This window comes from Leptodactylus fuscus, chromosome 9, assembly GCF_031893055.1.
Source record: "Leptodactylus fuscus isolate aLepFus1 chromosome 9, aLepFus1.hap2, whole genome shotgun sequence".
NCBI classification, from domain to species: domain Eukaryota; kingdom Metazoa; phylum Chordata; class Amphibia; order Anura; family Leptodactylidae; genus Leptodactylus; species Leptodactylus fuscus.
Window position 1 is genome coordinate 29,867,256 of NC_134273.1, and position 26,666 is coordinate 29,893,921.

Sequence of the window (26,666 nt, forward strand, 5' to 3'; positions counted from 1 at the left end):
GATTTTTCAGACTCCTCACTGTGTTAAAGCCCATTAGGTATGGGCCAGTGCAACCCTATATAAAATATCCATTTATATAAAACTAATATGTATAATAATAATAATAATAATAATAATGGTTATAATGGCAGATAAATTATTGGATGGCTTGTCATTACAGCATTAGTCCTAAGCAGGAACATCTTTCCCTTCAGAAGTTCTCAGTGACTTCATGTTTCCTTTATGGGGAAATGACTGGGTGGTTATGGAATCAATGAAAACGTTAGCTAGTTTCTTGTCATATTTTCTCTGTAAATGTTTTCATGGCTGTCTCACCCGGCCAACCTGTAATGTTTTACACTAACGTTGTTTCAGAGTCCAAGTGCCTCCAGGTTACTGTAGACGGTATTACAAAGTCCAGTGTTTGTGTAGGTGTCTGTCACTGATTACCGGAGACACAATCATAGGGTTTTGTTTCCTCGGCAAAACCCAGTTGCCGACCATTCAAGGTTTACTAATGAGCAAGGGAGGAAAAAGAGAGTAGCTTGTGCGAGTAGCGTTCAGCGCTTTCTACGTATTCTACAAATGGGATAAAAGCTGATATTTAGACATGGAAATTGGTGGTCTTCCAGGCAATATGGGATCTGAAAGTGCTAAATCCTTTTATAAACAAACCTTGATTCAGTCTGGAATGTCTTGGCCTGATCTTAAAGGTGATATTATATAGGGACCTGAAGTCGTGGACTAGCCTCAGATATAATTATCTCCACATTCCAGCCATCAGCTTGCCTAAGGACTAAATAAGCTAGGTTTATTTCCACTGTAAACTTATTAAAAGTAACCCATTCCTTGCCTAACTCGCAGGGCACAAGAGGACAGGGGTCTTTTGCTCTTGTTATAATAAAAGGGGTTAAAGGACTAAAAGCAGGGACCCTGTCATAATTGTACAAGTGCACGGAATTTGTGAAGGAATGGCGTACGCTGGCCCATAAGCCATGGTGGTTCCAGGCTATGTTTATAGGCTGTGTATCTACAACGGCTGTTTATTTCCAGAGTATAAACATCCATTTACAGTCACCCGGCTGAGTGCTCAGGTGCGCCCGGCTCTAAAGCTTTTCAAATATTTTTAGTTTAAGGCTTATAATCCTTTGACGTAAGGTGTTTGGACTTTTCTGTGTATTTGTCTTTTTAAGGTTGATCACCTTAGACATTGCTCATTATACAGGAGAACATATAATTGGATTTGATGGAGACTAGTTTAACTTAGCCAGTATTACAGAGCAACTGAAACCACAGAGAGCTGGGATCTTTGTGCCTTACATACAAATATAAAGGGAGTCTACCACCACCAAAATTGCTTCTAAACCACTTATTTATGGGTTTTGGTGGTGGTAGACTCCCATACTGTGGACCTGATTATACTTCTTATGCCTCCTAAAATATGCACCTGCTTAGGGTCAGACTGGTCATCCAGAATATTAGGAGATTCACAGATAGGCCCATGATAATGGGTCCAACTACAACAAAACTGATGAGGTTCAACAGAGGAGATGCCTATAAATTACAACTGATAGATGTTAGTCTGTAAAAACAAATCGCTAAATATTGTGGCATTTTGCTTACTTGTCGCCATCCTATTATATTATGAACACTATCTCAAGTATCATGCACAATGTAAATTCCCTATCACTATGTCTTTGGAGTGTGGGAGGAAACTGGAGTATCCAGACAAAACCCATGCAAACACTGGGAAAACATATAAACTCCTTGTAACATTGCTAACCACTAGGCCACTGTCCTTGTAGTGCCAGCAGTTCCCTTAGGCACCTGGTCCAACATGAATGTAGTCTCTGCATCCCATATAGTTATAGAAGTTCTGCTTTTCCATTTCCGTATATATGAGAACTACATAAAGTATCTGCTACCATGGTTCTAAGGACCTTTGCGTTTCCTTGATACTTGTTTAGGGAGTCCCTGAAAGACCGCAACAGAAAGAGTAGACACTGTTAACATATGGAAGGGAAAGTTGTATGTTTTGTTTATCAGGCTAATTTTGAAGGGGTTTCCCATTGTAAAAGCATAAGGAGCAAGTGTTCATGTAGGTAGCATACTCACAGGATCGGTAGAAGAAAAGGTCCATTTCATCACAGTTTGTATTTGCTGCTACGGTGGCAGAGCACGGGTTGTAGACAGTTAAAAGTTCAACATTTTTGCAGAAATTTTAAATTTAGCAGAATTATAAATATTTTCTCTCACCAGCTTTGTGGTGATATTTCTTGTCTTGATCAGTTGCCAATGGATACATCCATGAATGCAGGAATTTTCTATGGTCTGGTACTTTTCGGAAACCCAGCCATGATTTTCATATTTTAGCCAGGTTATCTTCTCATACATGTAGTGTCCCTGTCTGATAACCTGTCCTCAATATGGACATCATGGCCAGGTTCCTGACAAGTGCCAGACCATAAAAATTTCCTGCATTCATGGTCATATCCATTGGCAACTGATCAAAATAAAAGATGTCACCATTAAGATGGTTAGAGAAAATCTTTACCTCTGTAAAATGTATAATTCTTATATTTGCGAAAATGTTTAACCTAATTGTCTGCAAATCTAAATATGGTAAAGTTCACTGGAAAACTCCTTTAAATGACAGAATGTTTTAATCTTGTAAGGCTAAGTTCACATGCTCAAGATTTGATGCTGGTTTAGGCACAGACTCCGCTCCTACATCCTCATCGAATCTGTTGACTTTCCAATGGAGGTGAATAAAGTATTTCCTAACCCATTGACATGCAGAGGAAAAATCCACATGTAATAATAGCAGTGGACTATAGCATATACAGTGTTACTTGTACAAAGTAACAGTTTAGCCTCACTCAATGACCTCCTCTGTTGTGTTGTGTATACTGCAGATATGAGTATGGGTTTTCATATAGATCGTTGGCGTATCTGTCACCAGAACTCAGCATATAACACCGCTCTGCAGATAGGTTAGGCTCACCTGAATCACATAGTGTTTTTCCCCTTGTGAATCGCTGTCTCCTTTGCTGGAATATCTGCTTTTATGTCACTGTACAAATTAGTTCTTTAGGGCCCCCTATCTCTATGGAGCAATGGCAATACCCTTCAAATAGCTCATTTGCGTATTGACAAAAAGAGCAATATCTCAGTAACAGAGTCAGCAATTTATAAGGGAAAAATGCTGTTTTATTCAGGTGACCCTCACCTATCTATCTGCAGGGCTCTGGTGACAGACTCCCTTGAAGCTGTATCATAGGATGAATCAGCCTCTAATCTCCAATACCTGACACAGTACTGACTCAGTCCACACAGTTTTCACCCCCATTCATTTGAATGCATTTGCAGTATTAGAAATGTCCACATGGCTAGCAGTGGCACTGTATTTGGTACTCTGCCTTTTTCTTTTACTGTACACCAATTGCACATTGACGGCCTGTTCCATCCATTTTATATCCTGTAAACCCTTTTCCTCCCAAATAATTCAGACACATGTTCAAGTGCACATGAACCTTATTATTTTTTATAGCTATAGAATTTTACTTATTGCCCAAAGTTTAGACAGAGTTTCATTATATAACAGAAGACATGTGTAAATCACAGGCATGCAAATAAATAATATCTCCGGTGTGGACAGGATGTTTTATATTGTTCTATTTGTGTTTATGTCAAGGTTTTATTCTTCCAGATTGCATAAAATACAGCCATGTGAGGCATAGTCTCCCTATGAATATTCAAGAGCGTAGCCAGTAGAGGGAACGCTCTGTCCAGAAGGCATCATTGTTTCTGAATTAACATAATGAAATCAATAGTTCTAAGATGGGCAAACATCAAAGTACATGCTCGACCCAACCCAGCAGGAAAACAGGCTTCTAAATAGGACCTGCTGCTTTCGATAAGCCTTGTTTTAGTAGGGTGTGTGTTATGGCTTCTATCATCACTTCTTCTAAATATGACTTGTCTAACAGGAGTCAGATTCGTGTTTTATACAGTATTACAATAAACACACTTACAACATGGAATGCTTTTGTTCTTCTTTCTTCCAATGCGATACATATTTTATTCCATTTCATCTAGATCAAGTTAAAGTATCCTTGTGTTGTCCAGATATTTGAGCTTTATTTGGACCTTAGTACTACTGATCAACCCTTAGTTTACGAACAGGTTATACGGTATCATCTGTAAAACTTAGCAACTGTTGTGTTGTACATTGTTGCTGTAGTGCATCTGAAATAATATATAATATATATATATATATATATATATATATATATATATATATATTAAAAAATGAGAGATTTGCCAATATTCTAACTTCAAAATCTCCTACTGTTCTGTCCTACAGCTCCTCTGCAGATCTGTATGTTTCCATGGTGACAGACTACAAATAAGCCCTGCGTAGTCTGATTTTGCAGCGTATGTATTCATTCATCTGTCTTCTAACTCTTGATTATTTGGGTTACGCAGGGAAGAGAAAACTTACTAGTGCATTCCCATTACCAGTGTGTATTTATAAGCTGGTCCCATAGCCTCATTGCTTAGCTTTTAGGACTGGGGTCAACATTTTGTTCCTCTGCCTCCTCCTCTGATGATCTGGCTCTGTCATATGACAAAATCTATTTTGTGTAGAAGCAGGAGTAGAACGGAGTTGGTAATGTTACAGAGTCTCAGAATGACAGCAAAAGAGGATGAACACAGAGACTTTGGACACCCCGCTTGTGCCAATGTAAAATGGGGGCGACTGGGAACTTGCGCATATATATATATATATATATATATATATATATATATATATATATATATATATATATAATCAGTAAGTATGCTTATCCAGGACAAGGAATTCACTGATAAACTGCCCCTGCGTAACTCCTCTGCTCCTCTGATGGCCAAATGTATAGTAGTAAGGTACAAAGAAAAGATGGAAGGACTACACAGGACTAGACTACACAGGGTTTGTTTGTAGTCTGTTACCAAGGAAACATTGTAGAAAATGTCTTTGGAAAAGCAATAGTGATGTTCTTTCATTTGCAGTGTTGATAGTGTTGAAATATCAGGTATTTTGTTGCTTAGGGCAGAGTATCACTACCTATAGAAATGTACTGTTTCCTATAGCATCTGTAGCTCATAATGTAGATGCCATTTGATGGAGGTTACTTTGGAGGTATTCAGAGAGAATGTTTGTCACCTATACAGAACTACACACAGATATAAAATATACCATAAACTCTAGACCAGTAGACTAGTGTCATGTCAGCTCTGGTTCTGCTAAACTTCAGGGCCCATTGTTTGGTCAGAGTCTGGACTCCCTAAAGGATTCTCTAGTACTGTAATTGGCAAATAGATTTCATAGATTTCACGTACACAATTCGAGGGTCTTCGGATATCGGTGTGTTCCATTGCTCCGTTCCAATATTTTTAGAGCAGGTCCTATATAATATCAGAACAGAATGGAGCATCAGAAGAGCTTTGGATTGTGCCCTGGAAGGTGTTTTTTGGCTTGTTCTTTAAATAATAAACCCCAGACTGTGGTTAGTGTTGTGTTTGTAATCGACACCTGTAATATCTATGTTCTCCATGTGGTCAGTTGCCTTGTAAAGATAGTGGATCTAATGTATACAGATGAGATGGAGAATAATATTGTGGCCTTGCTGACGACACAGCCCATGTGAGTGAGCACATCCTATGTGTAGTAGGATATGGTTGTGCTCTATAATAATGGGGAATAATACTACCTCAATGGGTGGTATAAGCAACATATCTGTGAGATACAGGAAATTGTTGACTTGTTTATACAAAGCGACTTCATCTTCTTAGGTAACGCTCTCTTGCAGAAGGTAGGGGACATTTAACAATTGAGGGCTCATCCATCACCTTCTGTCCATCTCTTGGCAATCCGTCCTATCTGGAACCTCTTTTTCCTTAGCATTTGGTAAACACGTCATTGCTCGCAACTCTTTTGAACCCAAGTGAATGAAGGCTTCAGCTTCCTGTGGTAGAGAATGGCACTTGGCCTTACACTATTAGATCTTCTATTATATTTCGTGACTGCAGATCGCGGTGGGAAGTGACCATACTGTAGCACAGTCTAACAGATGTATTAAGACTAGAGTTTTGGCAATAACACTGAGAATGTGCCCTCTCTCCCCAGGGCTGACCCAGTGGATGAAATAGTAGATGTGTGTCTGACTGTAGGCACGCCTTCTACAAAGATCAACATTCATACGCACTTTAGTCACCTTTTATACGCAGTGCTATTGACATTAACCAGAGAGGCCAGCCTGACAGCGCTGTATGTTACACCACTTGCTCTGCTTTCTCTACATGGTTTATCTAAGGAGACTCAGCAGAAAATTACACAGCCTAATTGTTTTCAGTCCGGTGAAATTTTCTTCCACATACCTTAGTAGTGGGTAGCTGGACCTGTATATCAATGTTTTGTATGACTATGCAGAGTCATTGTATTATTGAGGAACAAGCAAGTCGAACTTCAATTTGTCCTTCGTAATAGGATTGTTTGCAGTGCGCAGCAGTTTAAGACTAGAAGATGACCGATCAGGAGTATTATTTTGGCAAAGTTCACAATTTTGAGGGTTTGCCTGTGGCAGTCAAATGTATTTTATTAAAAGATCCATAGCAGAAATCAAAGGCTGACACTCGGATATTTGCTGGCAATGTCATGTGAATATTCTCCAAGATAGTGACATGGAAAAAAAATAGAGTAGCAGAAATTCCGTTTAAAGGACGAAGAATGAGCATGGATTTCATGTGAAACCCATGTCAACACGTGAACTTAGCCTTAAGTTTTCCATACACTGTACACTTCTAAACTTGAAGTACTTGATGACTTGGTAAAGATTTCCCACCATGTTGGAAAATCCGATTGATTTGTTCCCCTAGTTTATTATAGAAAGAGAAGGACTGGTCAACCAGCTTTTTCTTGGAGCATGGTCAAAACTTTATTCCGCTATGTCTGTCATTGGCATAGATCAGGATACTTCTTTGGCTATGTCATATGTTTTATAAGGCTCAAGTAACACTGCATATGGAATATAGCTGGTACCACAAAATTGCCTCTCAGCCTTGAAAAATTCCATTTGTATTTTTCCTCCAGAGTCTGTTGTCTCCCTGTCCCGTCCATTCACTTTTATGGGACCGATGGAGATGGCAGAGTATAGTTCTCCACGGGTCCCATAGAAGTAAATGCAGTGATAGTTGTGCATGCACCTTACTCCTTATTCGCATGGGGACCCTCCTTTCATGTGATCACTGGGAGCCGCAGAGGTTGTAATCACTGCGATCAGATACTTACCCCATATCTAACAAATGTGCTGTTAGTGGAAAACCCCTCTAAGTGGTATTTCTTTTGCTATGATATACCATCACCTCATGACTGTTGTGTTACAACCTCAGGGATCTTGACAGCGACCTGAAGAAAAAAAAGTTTCCTCCCCCCCTCACAGTGGGCTCCCATAACTGTAATGCAGGCCCTTTCAAGTGAATTGGGCTTTATTTCCGTCCCCTGTACAAGGTGTAGCCAGGAACGCTACTATTGGGCAAAACTTTTGTGAAGAAGATGACGTATTTAACCAACATTGCAGATCCTTAATTCTGATGATTGGTAATGGTCCCAGCAATTGGACCACCATAAATCAGGAAGTGAAGCCATCACTGATGGTGTGACATAGTATTCCTAGCAAGAAATTTCTAAACATCTAAAGAATAACCATTTGCAATATACAGTATATGGCTGTCCCTCAAGAACACTGTACTATAAAAAGAAGAATTTTCTCTTCTTGAGTTCCTCTGCACCGTACAATAAGATTCTCCATACATGACCCAGTTCTTGGAAAGATTAGAAGAAGATTTTACAAAGTGTAATGTAGTAATGTCTCGTGGATCATTCTGTAGTCTTGGTACATTAGGGTAAAGCTGCAGAGTACAGTGTTACATTGTATACCTCTCCAAACCCTTCCAGCCACAAAAGAACTGTCACACCCTTTAAGCTTTTAGAAGAGGCCAAGTAGAGGACAGTGGAAATAAAGATTAAAGGCACCAGATGAGGGGAGGTTAAGCACAAAGACTGCTGACTTTTTCCAGGTCATACAGAGAATAATTGCCACTTACAGGATTTAGACAAGTCTCTATTTTCCGCAGGACTCGTGTTATACCCAACAACTGATTAATATCATTCAACACGCTGCAGTCTGCGGCTATACGCTGAGATACGTCTATTCTAGATTACCTACTGCATTGCCAGGGAACTTCGTATGATCTTGGTGGTCTTTTCACTCATCTACTTTCCTCCGTTACAGTGACCAAAAGCATCCGTATGCATTTTGGGGTCAGTGCACAGAAGTAAAAGTTTATGAGATGTTTAAGTTGCCGAGCTGCAGTATTCATGGTGTCTGTGATGTGTTTATGTCCCATCTTGGATCACTTCATCCATGTCCACTTCTGGGTTTTGACTTTCAGGTTTTAGTGAATATTTGAGAATGTCTGCCCTAGCTTCAATCACCTGTTAACACAAGGTGCACACTCACAATTCTATACCGTTATCGCTGTTTTTCTAGACTCTTTTATGTTTTGGACACGTCTAAGGCTTGTCTGGTTTAGAAGGTCTGTTTTCGGATATCACATTTGTTGATTCTGAGGTGATAGATGATATATTCAAGACCAACATTGTTCTGGAGGACCTTAGGTGTCCATGCATTACCCAGCATGGCCTGTTGATATAAATGAGAAGAGTGTAATACTTTATTTCCACTGTAGGGGAGCTGTAGGGGAATTAAACGCTTGCTGCTATGTTTCCCTGACACAACATGCACATGGGGGAATCTGGGCTGGAAATTCTACAATCTGCACTATATACAGTATTGGCCAGTGAATTTGATCACTATGATGCAATGAGTCCTAGTCTGCCGACTGGATTCAGATTGGGAAATCTGACCGATGTATGAACCAGATTTTTCTATGATGTTGCTTCTGGTTTAAAGGTATTTCGTCATTAAAGGCACTTTGTGGATGGAGAATAAGTGTCAGATCATTGAGGCCCAAACATTGGTACACTCAGTTGAACAGGGGCCTGAAAGTGCCCATTTGTTCCTCCATGTGAATGAATTACCAGTGCACTTGCCCAACTGGGACTCCATTCACTTTTTGGGGGTCTCTGAAAATTGCGGTCCTGGAAATACCATAGATGTGAATGGAACAACCGTCACGGAGTGCACTTAAATTCCATTCACATGGAGGTGCCTTGGGGGGCTTTCAGGCCCCCCTGTTCTCTTAATCGCTGGAGGTCTGACACTTATCCCCTATGAACAAAGTGTCTTTAATGACGAAGCCCCCAACAATCTGATTCCTATCCCCTACCCAGTGTTTTTAATGACAAAACCCCTTTAACCACTTCAGTACCGGGCCAATTTGATGTCCAGGACCAGACACATTTTCGGTTTATTTTGTATGTGCGGTTTTGAGGGCTGTAACATTTTTCTCATGTCTCATTCAACTAATTTTTGCGTCTTTTTTCAGGGACACAGAGGGCTTTATTTTTATGTTGTTTTTATTTTCGAATGTGTTTTAATTTTTTTTTTTATATCCGGGAAAATATAAACATAATAGGAGGGAAATTGTGTCTGGTTTTCACTTTATTTTTTTTTATTTTTATTTAATAACACAAAGTGCTACTGAAAAACTTTATAAAATAGGTTTTCCTCTCCGTTACAGTAATTTTTATGTTGTATGTTGTATGGTGTTGTTGGGGGGTGGGGCTATAACCTTTAATAACGGCGTTTTATTAGCATTTTTTTTTTATTATTATCTTATTTTAATTTATATATATATATATATATATATATATATATATATATATATATATATATATATATATACAGGTGTACCTAATAAAGTGGCCGGTGAGTGAGTGTGTGTGTGTATATATATATATATATATATATATATATATATATATATATATATATATATATATACACTCACTCACCGGCCACTTTATTAGGTACACCTGTCCAACTGCGCGTTAACACTTAATTTCTAATCAGCCAATCACATGGCGGCAACTCAGTGCATTTAGGCATGTAGACATGGTCAAGACAATCTCCTGCAGTTCAAACCGAGCATCAGTATGGGGAAGAAAGGTGATTTGAGTGCCTTTGAACGTGGTATGGTTGTTGGTGCCAGAAGGGCTGGTCTGAGTATTTCAGAAACTGCTGATCTACTGGGATTTTCACACACAACCATCTCTAGGGTTTACAGAGAATGGTCCGAAAAAGAAAAAACATCCAGTGAGCGGCAGTTCTGTGGGCGGAAATGCGTTGTTGATGCCAGAGGTCAGAGGAGAATGGCCAGACTGGTTGGAGCTGATAGAAAGGCAACAGTGACTCAAATAGCCACCCGTTACAACCAAGGTAGCCAGAAGAGCATCTCTGAACGCACAGTACGTTGAACTTTGAGGCAGATGGGCTACAGCAGCAGAAGACCACACCGGGTGCTACTCCTTTCAGCTAAGAACAGGAAACTGAGGCTACAATTTGCACAAGCTCATCGAAATTGGACAATTGAAGATTGGAAAAACGTTGCCTGGTCTGATGAGTCTCGATTTCTGCTGCGACATTCGGATGGTAGGGTCAGAATTTGGCGTCAACAACATGAAAGCATGGATCCATCCTGCCTTGTATCAACGGTTCAGGCTGGTGGTGGTGGTGGTGTCATGGTGTGGGGAATATTTTCTTGGCACTCTTTGGGCCCCTTGGTACCAACTGAGCATCGTTGCAACGCCAAAGCCTACCTGAGTATTGTTGCTGACCATGTCCATCCCTTTATGACCACAATGTACCCAACATCTGATGGCTACTTTCAGCAGGATAATGCGCCATGTCATAAAGCTGGAATCATCTCAGACTGGTTTCTTGAACATGACAATGAGTTCACTGTACTCCAATGGCCTCCACAGTCACCAGATCTCAATCCAATAGAGCATCTTTGGGATGTGGTGGAACGGGAGATTCGCATCATGGATGTGCAGCTGACAAATCTGCGGCAACTGTGTGATGCCATCATGTCAATATGGACCAAAATCTCTGAGGAATGCTTCCAGCACCTTGTTGAATCTATGCCACGAAGAATTGAGGCAGTTCTGAAGGTAAAAGGGGGTCCAACCCGTTACTAGCATGGTGTACCTAATAAAGTGGCCGGTGGTTGTGTGTATATATATATATATATATATATATATATATATATATATATATATATATATATATATATATATATACACACACACACATTTGATCACTTTTTTTTTTGTTAGGGAGGCTGATTTCCCCTATAACTGGGGTTGATACATTTAGCCTCAGTTGCAGGAGGAATCCAGCCCCCTGCACACTGTTACAGCCGGCTCCCAGCTTCAGCAGCTGCACGATCTCCGTACAGCTGCTGTGTTCTGATTGGATGTACCGGTACGTCCTGTCAGAACTAGGCAACCACTATCCAGACGTTTATAGTCTATGGGCGGTTCGGAAGTGGTTAAATGATATCTCTTTCTAGTATGTTATGCCTTTTTCTTCTAAGCCATGCCACGTTGTAAGAGGAGGCCAGTGGTATAACAAGGAATGGCGGGGCCCCAAGGCGAACCTTTGACATGGAGGAGGCATACAATTTATCAAATGATTAATAAATGTGGTGTTGCGTATATAGTGAAGGGTTTTTTATGCACAAATTGAGCCTTCCCCTTATGATATAATGTCCAAACATACATACAACTTGTTTATCCTTACAACTGAAAGTATGTACAGGACCAAATTGAGCAGTCACTGCAACAAAGTTTCCTAAAACTTCCATTCTCATAACGTTCCAATCATTGGTTGATGCTACAGTTTAGGTTACTCTAGTGTTTTAGAAGCGTCTCGGAGACCTCGCTTACTATTCATGAACAATTCTCTGTCATGTCCGCATGTGACCTTTTAACATTTATGAATGTTTGCTCCTAGCCCTTTGACTACGAATACTAGGATGCACAATAGGGAGCCATTACCAGCCAAGCTTGTTTGTTAAAAAAGTTTCAGGGAGTTGTGGAAATTGGACACCTGAGGATATACGGAAAGAGGGCGAACTCCACACAACAGGCTGTCAGTCCTGTCAGATCAAATCTGTCTGCTTTGACAGGAGGGATTGAGACTTAAAGGAAAGATTCAGGGTGTAGATATGTTGTTGATGTAAAGACAAGATTCCGACATAACATGGGATGTTTAGAGGGAGATTTTTTTTTTTTTTTGTTTTTGCTTTGAGACGATATTTCACAATATTAACCTATAAAGCATGCAATGCTAAAATACCAAAGATAAAAAAAAAACCTTAAAATATAACTATTATATAAATATAAACCTAAAATATTAACTTAAAATTTATAGCATCAACATCCTATTAAAGCTAAAAATATTCATAAATACAGTAATGAAATAAAACACAGTACTTTGGTCAATGATTAATCATACATGTATAAGTAATCCCATAATCCATCACAAAAGAAATGTCCTACAAGTTTTAGGATGGTAAATCTATAAAATTCCCTATCAAGTATTATACAGATAATAGTGTATAGTACAAATATATTATTGACCCATGGTGCAAGTGGCAGGAAGTAGCACATCAACCCTGACATGAATTTAGTGCATACCCACAATGACCTATAAGACCCACCATGTGCATTCCAGGCCTATCAATTGACATTCAAGCAAGGAAAATTAGCAGGGATCCGACTTCGGAACCTCTACCGATCAGCTGTTCAAAGAGACTGCAGGGTTTGGGTGAATGCTGCAGCCTCTGTGCTTGGTACTTCAACTAATCCCTCTTCACTTATTCCTGGAATATTGCTAGGGGATGCTCTTTGCTGGTGGTTTCTTAAATCTACAATTTTATCAATAACTCCCTCCACCCAAATACAGTTATACTTTTCCATTGTCACCAACATATTGTAGCGTCAGCCTCTGCCTGTCGGAATGGCAGTGTTATCTTCTCGCCTATGGCTGCCTTTCCAGTATATTATATTTTGATTGATTTATTAGGTTCTTTTATGATATTCGTGCACAGTGAATATTCCTAGTGGTGTTCGCAGGCTGCAGGTCATATCAATAAAAACGACTCCACATCTAATGGCTGGAAAGAGGCCAATCCAACCTGTCACTCCCCAGCTGCAGCTCTGTTATTCCAGTATGTCTGCACAGTCAGATTCATTGTGGAATAATAAATACTACCGAGCCGTTTTTTTACCTACTGCTTACTTGATCACAAACTGTCTCTTAATTGTTGCATGTAATGTGATTTATGCCATGAAAACTTGCCAGGATCATGCTAGTCTCATTAAACAGATAAACTACTTGATATTTCCCCTGTAATACACTAGACAACAAAAAGGTAAATCATTTTTCTTGAAGGGAACCTGTCATGTCACTTGTCATTTATACAATTATATCCCTTTGTTCTACTCTTAAGCCGTTTTTTTTTTTTGGGACGGATTTTGATGCGGAATCTGCCTCCCATTGAATTCAATGGTTTCCTTTTTCTGCAAGCATTTTGCTCCCATTCCTGGAAACAAGAAGCAACATGCCCTTTCTTGAGGCGGGTTCCTTGGCAGAATCCGCCGCAGAGTCCGTGGTGCGATACTTCCCTCCCGACTAGGCTCATTCATTTGGGCCTAGTCCGGAGTGGAATACCGCAACTGGATACCGGTGCACTGTATGCACTGCAACAACATCCAGTCGCAGCTAGCTGTTTTTTGGAATGGATTCTGAGGCGGCCTCCACTTCAAAATCCGGTCCAGAAATCCCCAGTTGTGAACCCAGCTTTAGGGTATGGTCACACTTTATTGCAAGCTGAAAAAATCTGCTTCAGAAAGTTCAGGAAGTTTTTTGAGGTTTTTTGTTTTTTTTTACATTATGTATTTTTAGTCGCGGTTTTTGCTCCAGCACACTTTATTGACCTGGAACTTCCCTTTAAAAAAAAAAAAGTGGTTTTTGTAAAATACGCTAAGAAAAATGCAGCAAAAACAAGTGCCGGGTTTTCCCGCCTCCCTCTATTTTCAATGGGCTTATCAAGGCGGAATCTGCATAAAGATAGTTCATGTCACTTTTTAAAATCTTTTTGTCTAGCTGAAAAAAGACTTTTACTGCATCCAATTGAATGAATGAAATGAATGGGAGGAGTTTTTTTTTAAAGGTGGATTCCTCCTCGAAATCAGCCTGCAAAAAAACCTCAGTGTAAACATACCCTTAGGAGTCCTGTGGACGGTTCTACATAGGCTAAAGCCCCACATTGCAGAAACGCAGCGTTTTTTTGTTGCAGATTTTGCTGTGTTTTTTGAGCAGTAGGGAAGTATCTAAGTGCTTTCTTCATATTTTCCATTTGTTTTTAAGCCACTTCTGACTTTGGCTCAAAAACCACAGCAAAATCTGCTACAAAAAAAAAAAAAAAAAGCTGTGTTTCCGCATCATGGGGCCTCGGCCTTCTCTCAGTAGTTTCTCTGTTTCTTTTTGTGTTCATCCACAAGCTGATGGGCAGCTTTGACTCTTTGGTAGACTGGACACTATAAAGCCCCTCAATATAGATATTGCCTTTACCATGAGATATTATTTATCATTACTAGAATTTTAAAATAATGCAAATCTAATTCTATGTATAGTAAATGTATATTACATTATACAGCTTTGTATAGAACACTTAAATGCTCCATATGGACAACTAACTTGTTATCTTTGTGTTTACTTAGAGGAGAAGTAATCCCTGTCTGATCATTTGTCAGCAAACTGCAGTTAGCAGAAGATAACAGCTCTGAGATTAAACGTAATCCAGAGAACTCAGCTCCCCTCCCCTCTAGAGAGCATTGAGTCATATCATCTTTCCTGTCTTGCTAGATCAGAAAAGACTTCAGGCTGGAGACCAAGGAAACGTTGTGTAACAATAAGATGAATAATTTCACATAGGAGGCAAATGAAGCAGCATTTCTAAAACAATTTATTAGTTGGGAATACCCCTTTAATAACTGAGTATGCACACAGATAGTAGTCAGCCACTGAGCAGGACCACCCACTGGACTCCTAAATAAATGAGGTTTAAATAAATAAAATACAAGTTCTTCTGAATATTTTTGAATATATATTATTATATATCTGCACCGCACCGCCTGCTGCCTGCAGATTCCTTTGACAGGTTCCCTTTAAGGGTATGTTCACACAGAGTTTTTTGCTAGCTGGAAAAATATACTTTAGGAATTAGGAAACCTCTTGTTTTACGCGTTTTGTTTTTTTTTCTTCTTTTTACTCCAACACATCATATGGACCTGGAAACTTCACATTTAAAAAACAAACAAACAAACAAGCAAGCAAGCAAGCAAAAAAAAACGCTAGCTGTTGAAGTGGTTTTTGCAAAAAAAAAAAGTCTGCAGAGTTTGCACGTGAGCATATATGAGCTGTACCCTCTGCCAGCTTCAGGGCTATGAAGGCTAGCATGAGTAATGTCAGTCTTCATAAAGTTGCTTGTGTTCTCTCTTTACATCTATTCTTAAACACCATTTTTTTTTCCTTCGCTGCTGCTGATCTGCACTGATAAGTCCAAGTTTTCCAGTAAGGCAAGCATGCTGGGGTCTCATGTGGATGACATGTGGTTTCCTTGCAACTGTTGTATTTCAGTCATGATATCTTGCAAGTCACAAAGCAAACGTATTCACTTTCGTTACTTGCAGTGAAGTCAGTGCTATAGTGTGATCTTTAGCTGCAGATTGAATGTTGTGCCAAAAGCAGCCCAATTCCTACTTAGATAATGGAAAGAGATGGACATAGACGTTTTTTTTTTTTCCACATGGGGCAAAGATTAAGTTTAATACCCTATTCTTTTTTTCTGAATACCCTAGTCCGGTCAGAGTGGCACCAGGGCACATGGCACCCAGAAAACACAACTAGAAGCCCATTACTGGGGGATATTACAGGGCATAGAATATAAAGTGCTATCTGGCTGCCAGCTATAATTCCACTGTTGTACAATTTCTTCTGGTTCCAAAAGGTGTCACTGTAAGGCAAGAATAATCAGAAAATCCTCTGCGTAATCTGTACAGATACAAGCAGCAAGATATAGCTCAAGAAAGGGAAAACCAGATTCCAAGGCTTTTATCCGACTGGGCCCAGTTACAGTAGACAAGCCTGTCTTTATCATTTCCATAGACTATATTGCCTTCTATCTGACATCTGTATTTTATAAGAATTCGGCGGACATCACAGCCTTTTGCTCTGGGCTGTAGACCATAGTCCTGCGTGTGATTAGTGGTAGTGGAAAGATAAGGAGACCTGTAATTCTAGGCATAAGGAGATATTATACCGCAGCGCTATAATGTACACCATGTCTACTATTTGTCTAGGTAATTTCTGTGAAGTAGAGGTACTGTAAGTAGGAACTTCAATAAATCTGGACGTGGGGAGGGTGATATGCTGGTGGTGGTACCTCGCTACGTACTTTGATCACGTGTATTCTGAAAGACCTAGTCAGCATATAAAAATGGGGGGAGATTTATCATGACGGGAATATTTTGCAGCTGTCGACATTCCCACAATTTGCACCAAATTTATCAAATGTTACACGGTGTTTCATAAACTTGATGCATACCTAAGTCTAACACTTACTATATGTCTAGAGATGTTTCTAAACTTTATATGCCACGCATATAACACAGTTAGATTGCGATATTATTTTTATTGTTATAGATAATGTTATGTATTATTATAATATTTGCAACGCTCCCCCCCCCCCCCCATGTACTTTTCAAAAGAAAAGTCACTGGTGCAAAGATTGAAAACGTTTCGATACCAGGGATTTGTAGTGCTTGATATTTGGAGGGCTTGATTCCTAGAGATGCTAGTGGGTGCACTTACCATGAAGCCATCCCTGAAGAAGACCTGAATTGTGGTGCTACTTTGGTTTATGTATGGGTTACTCAAAGCCTCTATCTGACCATTGTCAATCAGAAGATCCAAGAGTGCTGACGCTAAGTTCACACTAGCTTTTTACTTTCCGTTCTTCTGGTCCCCGAGCGGTTACCCCTGGAAACCAGTCGATTCCATAGACTATAATGGGGCCCATCAGGTTTCTGCCTGAATAATGCTCTCTGCATTTTTCAAGTGGATTTGGGGACAGAAACCCCGAACGTAGTGCAAACGCTGGTGTGAATCCAGCCTTACATGTGGGTCTGTCCCTGCAAGTGAGAATTTTGTTTGCTATTTGATGAGAGCTCAGGCATGACCTAGTTCCCTTCTATGTGGGAATTTTATTGTATAAATGTTAAAGGGGCTTTTCAGGCTAAAATATTGATGACTTATCCTATGGATAGATGATTAATATCAGATTTGTGGGGGTCTTCATACATCAGCTGCTTCCGTAGCCGATACACAGAAAATAGAGCAGGAAGGAGACAGCTCTGTTCTCAGTGTAGAGTCTGAACGGAGTCACTGCAGCTTAGGGTCCCATTCAAGTGATGGTAGCCAATCTGCAGTAACCTAGTCTGTTCACTACACAGAGAACTGCCAAGATCACCGCGTAGCCTGAGCCATGTACAAGGCAGCGACATGTATAATCTTTGTGGCTCTGTAGTATGAAGTACACTGTCTGCCAATAAGTATTTGGACACCTGTGGTAGAATAGAAAAACAACATTTATTCCTATCCTATAGTTGGTAGAGCCCAGCAGACGCTTCCTTACGGATGGGATCACAATACTCCCGGATGCCTGGTAAACCTCCTGGTGTATGTGAGCCATCGGTTGGGTGCGGTTTCTCTGGCCAGCACTCGTCGGTCTCTATCTCCCAGTTTCGGGGTTCTGCTGATTATGGGCACATTCCGACAAACACCATTCACCTTCCACTTTGTAATCACATGGGCCATTGTCGGTTTTGTGTAATTCAGTTCGCTTGCTATGTCCATTAAAGATCGACCATTTCTGTGGTCCCCACAATTACCCCTTTCTCGAAATCTGACAATTCTGCACTTCGTGGCATCTTGCATGTGACTAATGCCAATGCTGTTTCCCGTTTAACGGCGAAAGGCGTGACGTACATCACGATGGCAGATATCTTCATTTGCACGGGTGTCCAAATACTTATTGGTAGACAACATAGTAGTAACTCTATGGACCACTATATGGTGTTTCCACATGGCACCACATTATTTTTCCCTAGAATTGTTTGTAGGCGAGAACAACTATGTGATATGGCAGCCATCACAGAGGTAGGGTAGACCTAAACATCTATGGGTGCTTTATTACGCCTGTATACAGCTACGGGTACTTTGTTGCTGTTGTATGGCGCTGTAATATATTAGTGTGCATGACCCTGAACTGCACAGGCCACCAAGAAGTGTAACCAGTTACCAACTTCTGGACGCGCAATAACATTGTTATTACAGATCACAGTGTGTGGCCAATGTTATTTATTCCTGTGAAGCTATTCTACTGCTCCACTGAACAAGAGAAGAAACCAAAGCAAAAAATCTCTTGTAACCAAGTACAGATTCTCCAACTAAAATAGTAAGGAAGGTGAGATAACGCTTTCTGGCCTCCTCTCGTAAAGAGCCGCAGCTGAGCTCTCTGGCATGTTGCAGCTGGCTTATAAACCCATCTCTTTGTTAGCTGTTCAAATAAAATATTCTCGATGTCTCTGTAAAGTTCTGAAATGAAAACCTTGACAAAAAGATCCATAATTTCAAGGGCTCTTATCTCCGTTTTTAAAATAATCATTGAGTCGTCCCCTGATTCTGAAAGAAAACATAATGATCGAAAAACCTCATTTTCTTAAGTGTGTTTACTTAACACTTACACGGAGCATTTTACAGGGATGTGGGTTCTACAACAAAGCATTTGTAAAAGGCTTTATGCTCCCAAGACTTTTTCCATGAGTTTTTTTTTTTTTTTTTAACCTTCCTGTAGTTTAAATTTACATTAGTTGCCATTCTATAAAAAAAAAAAAATAAAATAACTTCAACCATCTGGCGAGATGATGTTAAATAATGACATCATGCATTTCCAAACAAGTATGACTGTCAGGAATTTGGAACCCTTGGAACCCCCATGTTTTAAGGGGCTGTCATGTGTGAGTTTTTATCTTCAAGTGCCTTTTGCTTGTAACTTAATACAAGTGGATGAAAAAAGACACGCTGGTTGTGTCTGGACTTGTGTTTATTCTCAGCAGCCAATCTGAAGAGGCCGAGCAGCAGCCTGAACCAATGATGAGACAGGAGGTGCGTTCTGAGACTACCACAGACTTCCTCTAGGCACTATATACAGTATAAACTGTAGTCACAACTCACAGTTCTATCCTATCTTGTACGTAAGGAAGATGATCAAAGGAAAATACAAAGCATATAATTATCTCCCATAGGTACCGAATTATATATAATTTTTTGAGGTCCTGCCTAGACAGTGGATTTCTCAGACTCGATGAGATAGGCAGTTAGCGTTCACAGAAACAGAATCGGAATTTAAGGCTTAAAGGGGTCTTTTCCTGGTATGTTGGATCTTTTGACTCTTGCTGGATGTTGGCTTTGGCTTCAATCACACTAGCATTCGGGAACACTGTCCCCATTCTGCTTAAAATATGTGGAGAGAGACGTCCTGCAAACAGGACTTTTCTCTCTGCCGATTTTGGGTAAAAACCTGTTAGACTCTTTTACTGACTATGGGGTCTGCAAGTTTCCACTGGTAACAGCTTTATTAATGGATAGGGTTTCTATTTTTGGGTCCCCAAGTGGATCTGAAGAATGGAGACCTGAACGCTAGTGTGAACCTACCGTATGACAGGCAAAACTTGTTCCAGCTATTGTACCCCATAAGTAGAAGTCAAGCCTATATTACAGGCCACGTCATAAGGCCAGTTCAAGTCTTTGTTCACGTTTTATTGGTTGGCAACTTTTTTTTGTCACTTATAGCATTCTCTCAGAACAACAACCATCAAAGACCAAGCATAAACAGTCAAGATCCATCCTAATCTCAAATGTATGCCTCATACAATTTTCTTGGTATTCACACATAAACTCATATGACATATTCAGAATTCATAGAAAGCAGTTTAACATAGAAGTACTCTATTGTGATGTTTTTTGAAGACTGGCGTACTGAACACTGGTCTTCATATCTATGGGGCCTGGGAAGAATGCGCCACATTTATAAAGACATGCACACCTTCTCATAAATGAGACACCTGGACTAAAATCTACGCCAACCCATAGTTTATGTAGATTTCAGACATCGTTTACAACAGGAAACTCTGCATAGTCTGGTGGGGTGGTGACCTCACCCTCACTACGCCCCTTGCCATGCCTCTTTTAAGTGTGAGGATTGTGTGTAAAAAAAAAAAAAATGTACACCAGAAAACTGGTGTTCAAGGAATACTAAATCTGCCCCTGTGTTTAGAATATAGATGGAAGCTTTTCTGTCTGATCCCCTATACTCATCCTTGCATGGTCTAAATGTAAATGTGAAGTAAGTTGCTGCCATGCCTCTCTGGTGGCAGCTTAAAGGGGTTGACCACTTTCAGACCAATATTGACAAGCAAATGTACAATAAAAAGATATACAACTTTCCAATATACTTTCTGTATCAATTTCTCACGGTTTTCTAGATCTCTGCTTGCTATCATTCATTCTGTTACTTCTAGAGGATAAAACTCTGAGCATGGTCATGTAATCTACGGTCCATGGTCATGTGATGAGCATACAGGTGTACAGCTGATTACTGTGCTGTGACTGTAATGAGCGGCACCTGTGTGTACATCACATGACCATGGACCATAAATCACATGACCATGGTCAGAGTTTTATCCTCTAGAAGTAACAGAGTGAATGACAGCAAGCAGAGATCTAGAAAACTGTAAGGAAGTGATACAGAAAGTATCTTGGAAAATTGTATATCTTTTTATTGGACATTTCTTTGTCAATATTGGTCTGGAAAGTGGCCAACCCCTTTAAGTTTACTGACAACAAAAGAATCAGACAACATAAAATTTCCAGGTACTTCACGGTCTGAAGGACCTGCCCAACTATTTCTTACATTCCCGTCTCTGCGGCCTCTGCTGCTAAGGACATAATTTACTTAGTAACAGGTATTTGACAGCAGATTTAAAAGATAGGATACCCCTTTTTTTTTTGCAGATTTTGCTATGGTTTTTTTGAGCCAGGAGTGGATTGAACAGAAGGTAGAAGTGTAAGAACTTCTTATATATTTCCCATTCCTTTTGTAGCCATTCTTGGCTTTGGCTCAATAAAATGCAGCAAAATCTACAACAGTAAAAGCTGCCTTTCCACAATGTGGGGCTTCAGTCTTCGACGTAAAACATCTTTTTTTATGACTTGCAGTTATGTTGATGGGGTATTGTATGAATTGAGGATAGTGTATTCTATGAATTGGGCTATGTTCATATCACGTTTATGACCACCATTTACCATAGAAATTGGAATATGTATGTTTAACATGCCTCTGATGGGTGCCATACAGTGTTGTCACTTTGGGTTCTATTGTAAAACACTCTATTTATTTAGTATACACATTTTTTTTACTTTATAACATTAAATGGAATAACATGTTGTTCCATCTATTACTGAGCTATGTCGTCCAAATTGAAGCCTATAGGACACCCATTTGGCCACTGCCTAGTTAATGTAACCCTACACTAAATATTAGCATGTATGTCGAGAGTGTTACAGGCATACATGGCAAACCTACACCACTAAAGCGATGACTTGAACCCTCTCGAAGAGGGTATTCACTAATGAATTTGTGGAAATCAGAAACCTATCAAACCATTTTATATGTTACCATTAAAGGTCGTTATATTTTCCTTCACATTAAAAAAACAACAAAAAAAAAAACTGAAAAAAAAAAATTATCAAACAAAGACAAATGGACTAAAAACTCAAATTAGTTGTTGAAGTTTACGAAAAAGTGTCCCAAAAACTTAGGTAAATGTTCTTGCGTTACCTACGGCCCTTCAGCTCTTTTGGGCTCTTTAAAATAAATCATGTCCCGAGGAATGGTCAGCAGCTGAGTCTTCTCCTTTGAAGGTAATTCTAGGCGCTTCTGTACAGTTTTCTTAGGTATGCTCTGATGTAGCGGGTTAATTGGAAATCTCTTTGGTAATTGCCAAAAGAAAAATCTAATTACTTTTTCTTTCTTTAGATGGATGATCTCATGAATGCTCTTGAAAAGACAAGACAGGAGCTGGATTCCACCAAAGCTCGTCTCTCCTCAACTCAACAATCACTTGCTGACAAGGAAGCACACCTGAACAATTTGATGATAGACCGCCGAAAACAACTTGAAGAGATCCTGGAGATGAAGTAAGGAGATCATTTATTTCAGCTTTATTGTACAGTTTTAACCAATTTAAACAGTGACTGTATACTGGCGAGGTTGTGGCCATCAAATCTACACTCTGTATGCTGACATTTCGCATCCCTTTTTTTCTGCGGTATATAAATAGCGCAAGCTATGTGCGTAAGAAAAGAAGCAAAGTAGCTCCATATAATGGGTTAAAAGCTAAAAAGCTGACCATACACACAATTTTTTGGCTAGAATGTGATTTGGTGTATAAACATTCCCTCCACCAACATGCCTGATGTACAGTAGATGGCAGATCACTTCTTCTTTAAAAAAAAAAAAAAAAAAAAGTCCTTTGTGGTAAATGGTTGTCCGAATTAGACTGATCATGCCGTAAATATGTAAATTCAACTTATCAATATTGTCCCATCTGACAGATCTCATTTTCAGAAGACAATAGTCTGCCTCTGCCCATCGCAAAGGCTTTGTGTATAATTTATAGATGATGGGCAGCCAAATTTTGCCATTTTGTTTGCAGCTAAAGAGATGAGCACAATTTGGCATCAAATATGCTAATTAGGCCCCCTAAGCCAGGTGGGCTGTCCTGGGCTGGAAAAGATGGTCTGGGCCTGCTATCTGACAGAAGAGAGCCTAATGTAGCCTACTGACTGCCACTACTAACTTCACTGATTTCTCAGCATTGGTGGGGGCTAGAGAAAAAATCCCAAGTGTACTGAAATAAGTGCTATATAAATGAGGTTTTCAGCATTTCCATGCATGCTATGCAGGTCTCACAATCAAAAGTAATGGAACCTCAGATGGAGGTACCAAATGGAACCCCAATGCAGATGTGAACAGAGCCTTATTGTGTTAATATAGGATCTTAGTCACACCTTGTTTTTACTGTTTTGAGTGACCTAAAAATCCAATAACCCTGCCCCTTGTTTATTAGTACTTTCTACATTGTGCAAGTTAGTAATTTTCTTACCAGAAAGCCTATTTAGCAGTAAAATGCATATAGATCTTCCCGTAACATTCATTGCCTCAGCTTGCATGAGTCTTATCCATAAAACATGCCCTTGAAAGGTAAGTGTTCAATGTTATGTATATGTCTACTGGAAAGTTTATCCTTTAGTATATAGCCCTTTAAAACCAGACCCCTGAGGACATCTTTTGGCACCATGCTTATTATAATAATTTCTGGTAAATCTGAATATATTGAGCTGCTGGACATGTGGAGACATTGACTGGTTGGATCGTAAAGAAATGGTTCCTCTGTTTTGAGCTGTCTGTCACTTTGTTTTTATCCGGACGGTTCCTCTCCTCGGGATGTCAGGGTCTGCACTTTCTCTGGTGTCAGAGCTTCTCTGTCATGTAATATCTAATATTATCGCCCTTCCTGACTAGTACTGCTGTGCACATAGATATTGTCATGAAATGTTTATCACTGACATACGAAAAGACTGGAAACAGTTACAGGCCATAAAAATACACTTCTGCAGATATAAGGGCATGTCTGCAGGTCTTATTTTTATAAACTTTCCAATAAAGGTCCATTGCATTGGTTGATATTAGTCAATATACTTTCTTCGGTTCCACTTTCTTTAAGAATATTGACAAACAGATTGCGATAATTTCCCATTAAGAGCCCCCATTTCAGGGACTGTTCTTGCACTCTCGGGGAGTGGGCCAGATTTCAGGACAGCGTGCAAGGGGGAGCATCTTGAGAGGGCAGAGTCACTTGAGGAGCAGGGTGAGTAGTTTGTGGGCGATACGAGATAGCCAGAAAGGCACAAGCTACATCAGTGAACTGGCATTCTGTTAATGTAATGTAATGTCAGCCAGTGTATACTACACAAGACTAGTAGGGTGCTGTTCATCACCATGGCCTGGAACCTTTGCAGTAACTTAGTGTGTTGGTGGAGAACTGCTGTATTGCGAATATTTCATACAAGAAGAAACAAACCACAGAGTGGAGCCAAGTGTCACATGTGTCCTTTCACCACCGATGGCAAACTCCAGCTAACTTGCAAAGGGTTATGTCTGGGAGACAGGCCAGACACAGTGGTCATGGAAGAGAGCAATGTCACCCACATTGACACCATCTCTGTACAGGTGTCAGGGCATTGGGGGCACCTGTCCCTTACAGTGGTAATGCAGGGGTGTTGCACAATTTCCCCACTAATCATAATTGATCACTGAGGGTGTTATCAGATCATCTTATTGTCTGATGATCTTTAAAACTTTTAATACATGACAACGGGTTAACTACTTTTTAGGTAGGTTTTTTTTACTGACCATTACTAGTATTTTTAGCTCTTACTTAACTGGTAGGTAGGATAGCGCTGTCTAAACAATGAGCAAAAGAGTAAAAAAAAAAAAAAAAAAAAAAAAAAAAAAGGCTACCTCGTACTTGTTCGCTAAGAGCCAAGAGACTTGTGTTTGTGGAATCAAAGTTTAGATCAGACTTTATTTTGTCCATATTGGGAATTCAAGTGGAAACTGGTGGCCCTCTAGTTAACCATAGGACATTTCCATTTCCAGGTATTACACAAGAAAATACATATTTATCTTGCCGACAAATGTCCAGTGTTTATTGTTTTGTTAAAAACACAAATGACATCACTCTCACCTTCGCCAATCCCCAATACTTCTATTTTTGCGATCCCTGGGCCCCTCTGATCCAGACTTTGGTCACAGTGATGACCAGTGATTGGCTCAATAGTCATTTCCTGTTTGTTAAGAAGGATCAGCAAGCGGGGATCTAAGCAGAAATGGTCTTGGTGAGAATTGTAATGGGAGCTGTGAGGGATGAGTGTCGTGATATTTTTGGACAAAAATTGATCCACCATAAAACCTTTAATGCTTTTATACTTCTGAAAACTTCTCATCTCTTCCGCCATGTATAGCCAACTGACTTCATTGGGAAAGGAATCTTAGGAGGAAAAGACAAGACAGAACGTAGACACTTAGCCAATGGCCGGCACATTCATGATGTTCACCTGCCTAGTCTGATTCCTGGTCTTATGCGGTGCTCCAGATCTGTGAATACTTTGTGCAGTTCCTCCATTTCCTAGTGCCCGCTTCATTTCTATAAAATGGCCACCCCCTGGTCAGACACTACCTTGATAAGGTAGCCATCACCAGTGTGCAATTTCTTACACTAACCAAGCACAGTGTACATAGAGCAATTTAACAATCTTGTTGCCATTTTACAGGAATAAAAATGGGGCTAGGATTCAGAGCATCACACTAGAAAGACTGGAAAAAGGCCAAAAATCACACTTTAATGGTATACCTCCCTTCTAGAGACAGTATACCCTCTTGTCCTGGTGTTTTGCCTGGTATTGATGCTATAACCATTCACTTGAAAGAACTCCAATGCCAGACTTGGTGTGTACATCTTGAGTTGATAGTCTTGTCTGAGGGAAAAACGTCTTGAAAGCCATAAATACATAAATAGCTACATAAAATTTCTACTTGAGGACTAATTTGAAGTTGGAAATATAAATAATAGGGTTGAGCGATCGGGATTGGAAAAGATCGGATTCTGATCGGCGATCGAGTAAATTTCACGATTGCGATTGGAATTCCGACCCGATCTTTTCCAGTGGGATCGAGGTCGGAGATTTTTTCAACATCGGCTCAACCCTTAAGTGACTTTTCCCATAGAGAAGCATTGACTAGGGTTGAAGATCGGGATCAGAAAAGATCGGATCCCAATTGGCGATTGAGCAAATTTCACGATCGAGATCGGCTGGAAAATGATCAGAAATCGGATTTTGAAATCGATCCTGAAATCTCATGATCGGCTCAACCCTAATAAATAATTATACTTGTGGGACATTGGCAATGGTACAATAACTTCTTCTATTGTGGTTCTTCATGGAACAAAGGTAAAGTACTGAACTTTCTTTTCTTTAGCCAAACCCTTATGGGAAATGTTGGTATATCCATTGGTGTACTTTTGGACCTTTGGGAATTATTAATAAGGCTTTTCCATGGATCTACCTAGAAGCCATACTGCATAGTGTCCACTCACGGACATTGTAGAAGACTTCATGGGATGTGGTCAGTAAGTTATAGCTGGCTAGTGGTCTCTGTATGCACGAACGTCGGGGATGATTTCTAATGCTTATATAATGTTTGCATTTCCAGCCAGAGCTGGGGGGTTCTGCTTCATTCCGGCCTGACATCTGATCCAGCTGAATTTACTAGTGGCCATTAATTGTTAGTGTTCAGGGATCTTGCGGAATATCGAGAAACTGAATCATTTAAAAGACGTTTACAGAAGGATGAATAAAGATTTA

At 39.9% G+C, this 26,666-nt stretch overlaps 1 protein-coding gene across 8 annotated transcripts in view; it reads left to right on the forward strand.

Annotated features, from left to right (window-relative positions):
* The window catches only part of ERC2 (ELKS/RAB6-interacting/CAST family member 2), a 647,893-nt gene that overhangs the window by 319,059 nt on the left and 302,168 nt on the right, over positions 1-26,666 (forward strand). For all 8 annotated transcript variants that reach the window (XR_012717475.1, XR_012717478.1, XR_012717476.1 and 5 more), the window contains one exon: positions 22,216-22,376. Coding sequence is in view for 1 of the 8 variants with exons in the window: in XM_075287893.1 (XP_075143994.1) it covers positions 22,216-22,376 (161 nt within the window). In the remaining 7 variants the exon portion in view is untranslated. The remainder of the gene's footprint in view (positions 1-22,215; positions 22,377-26,666) is intronic.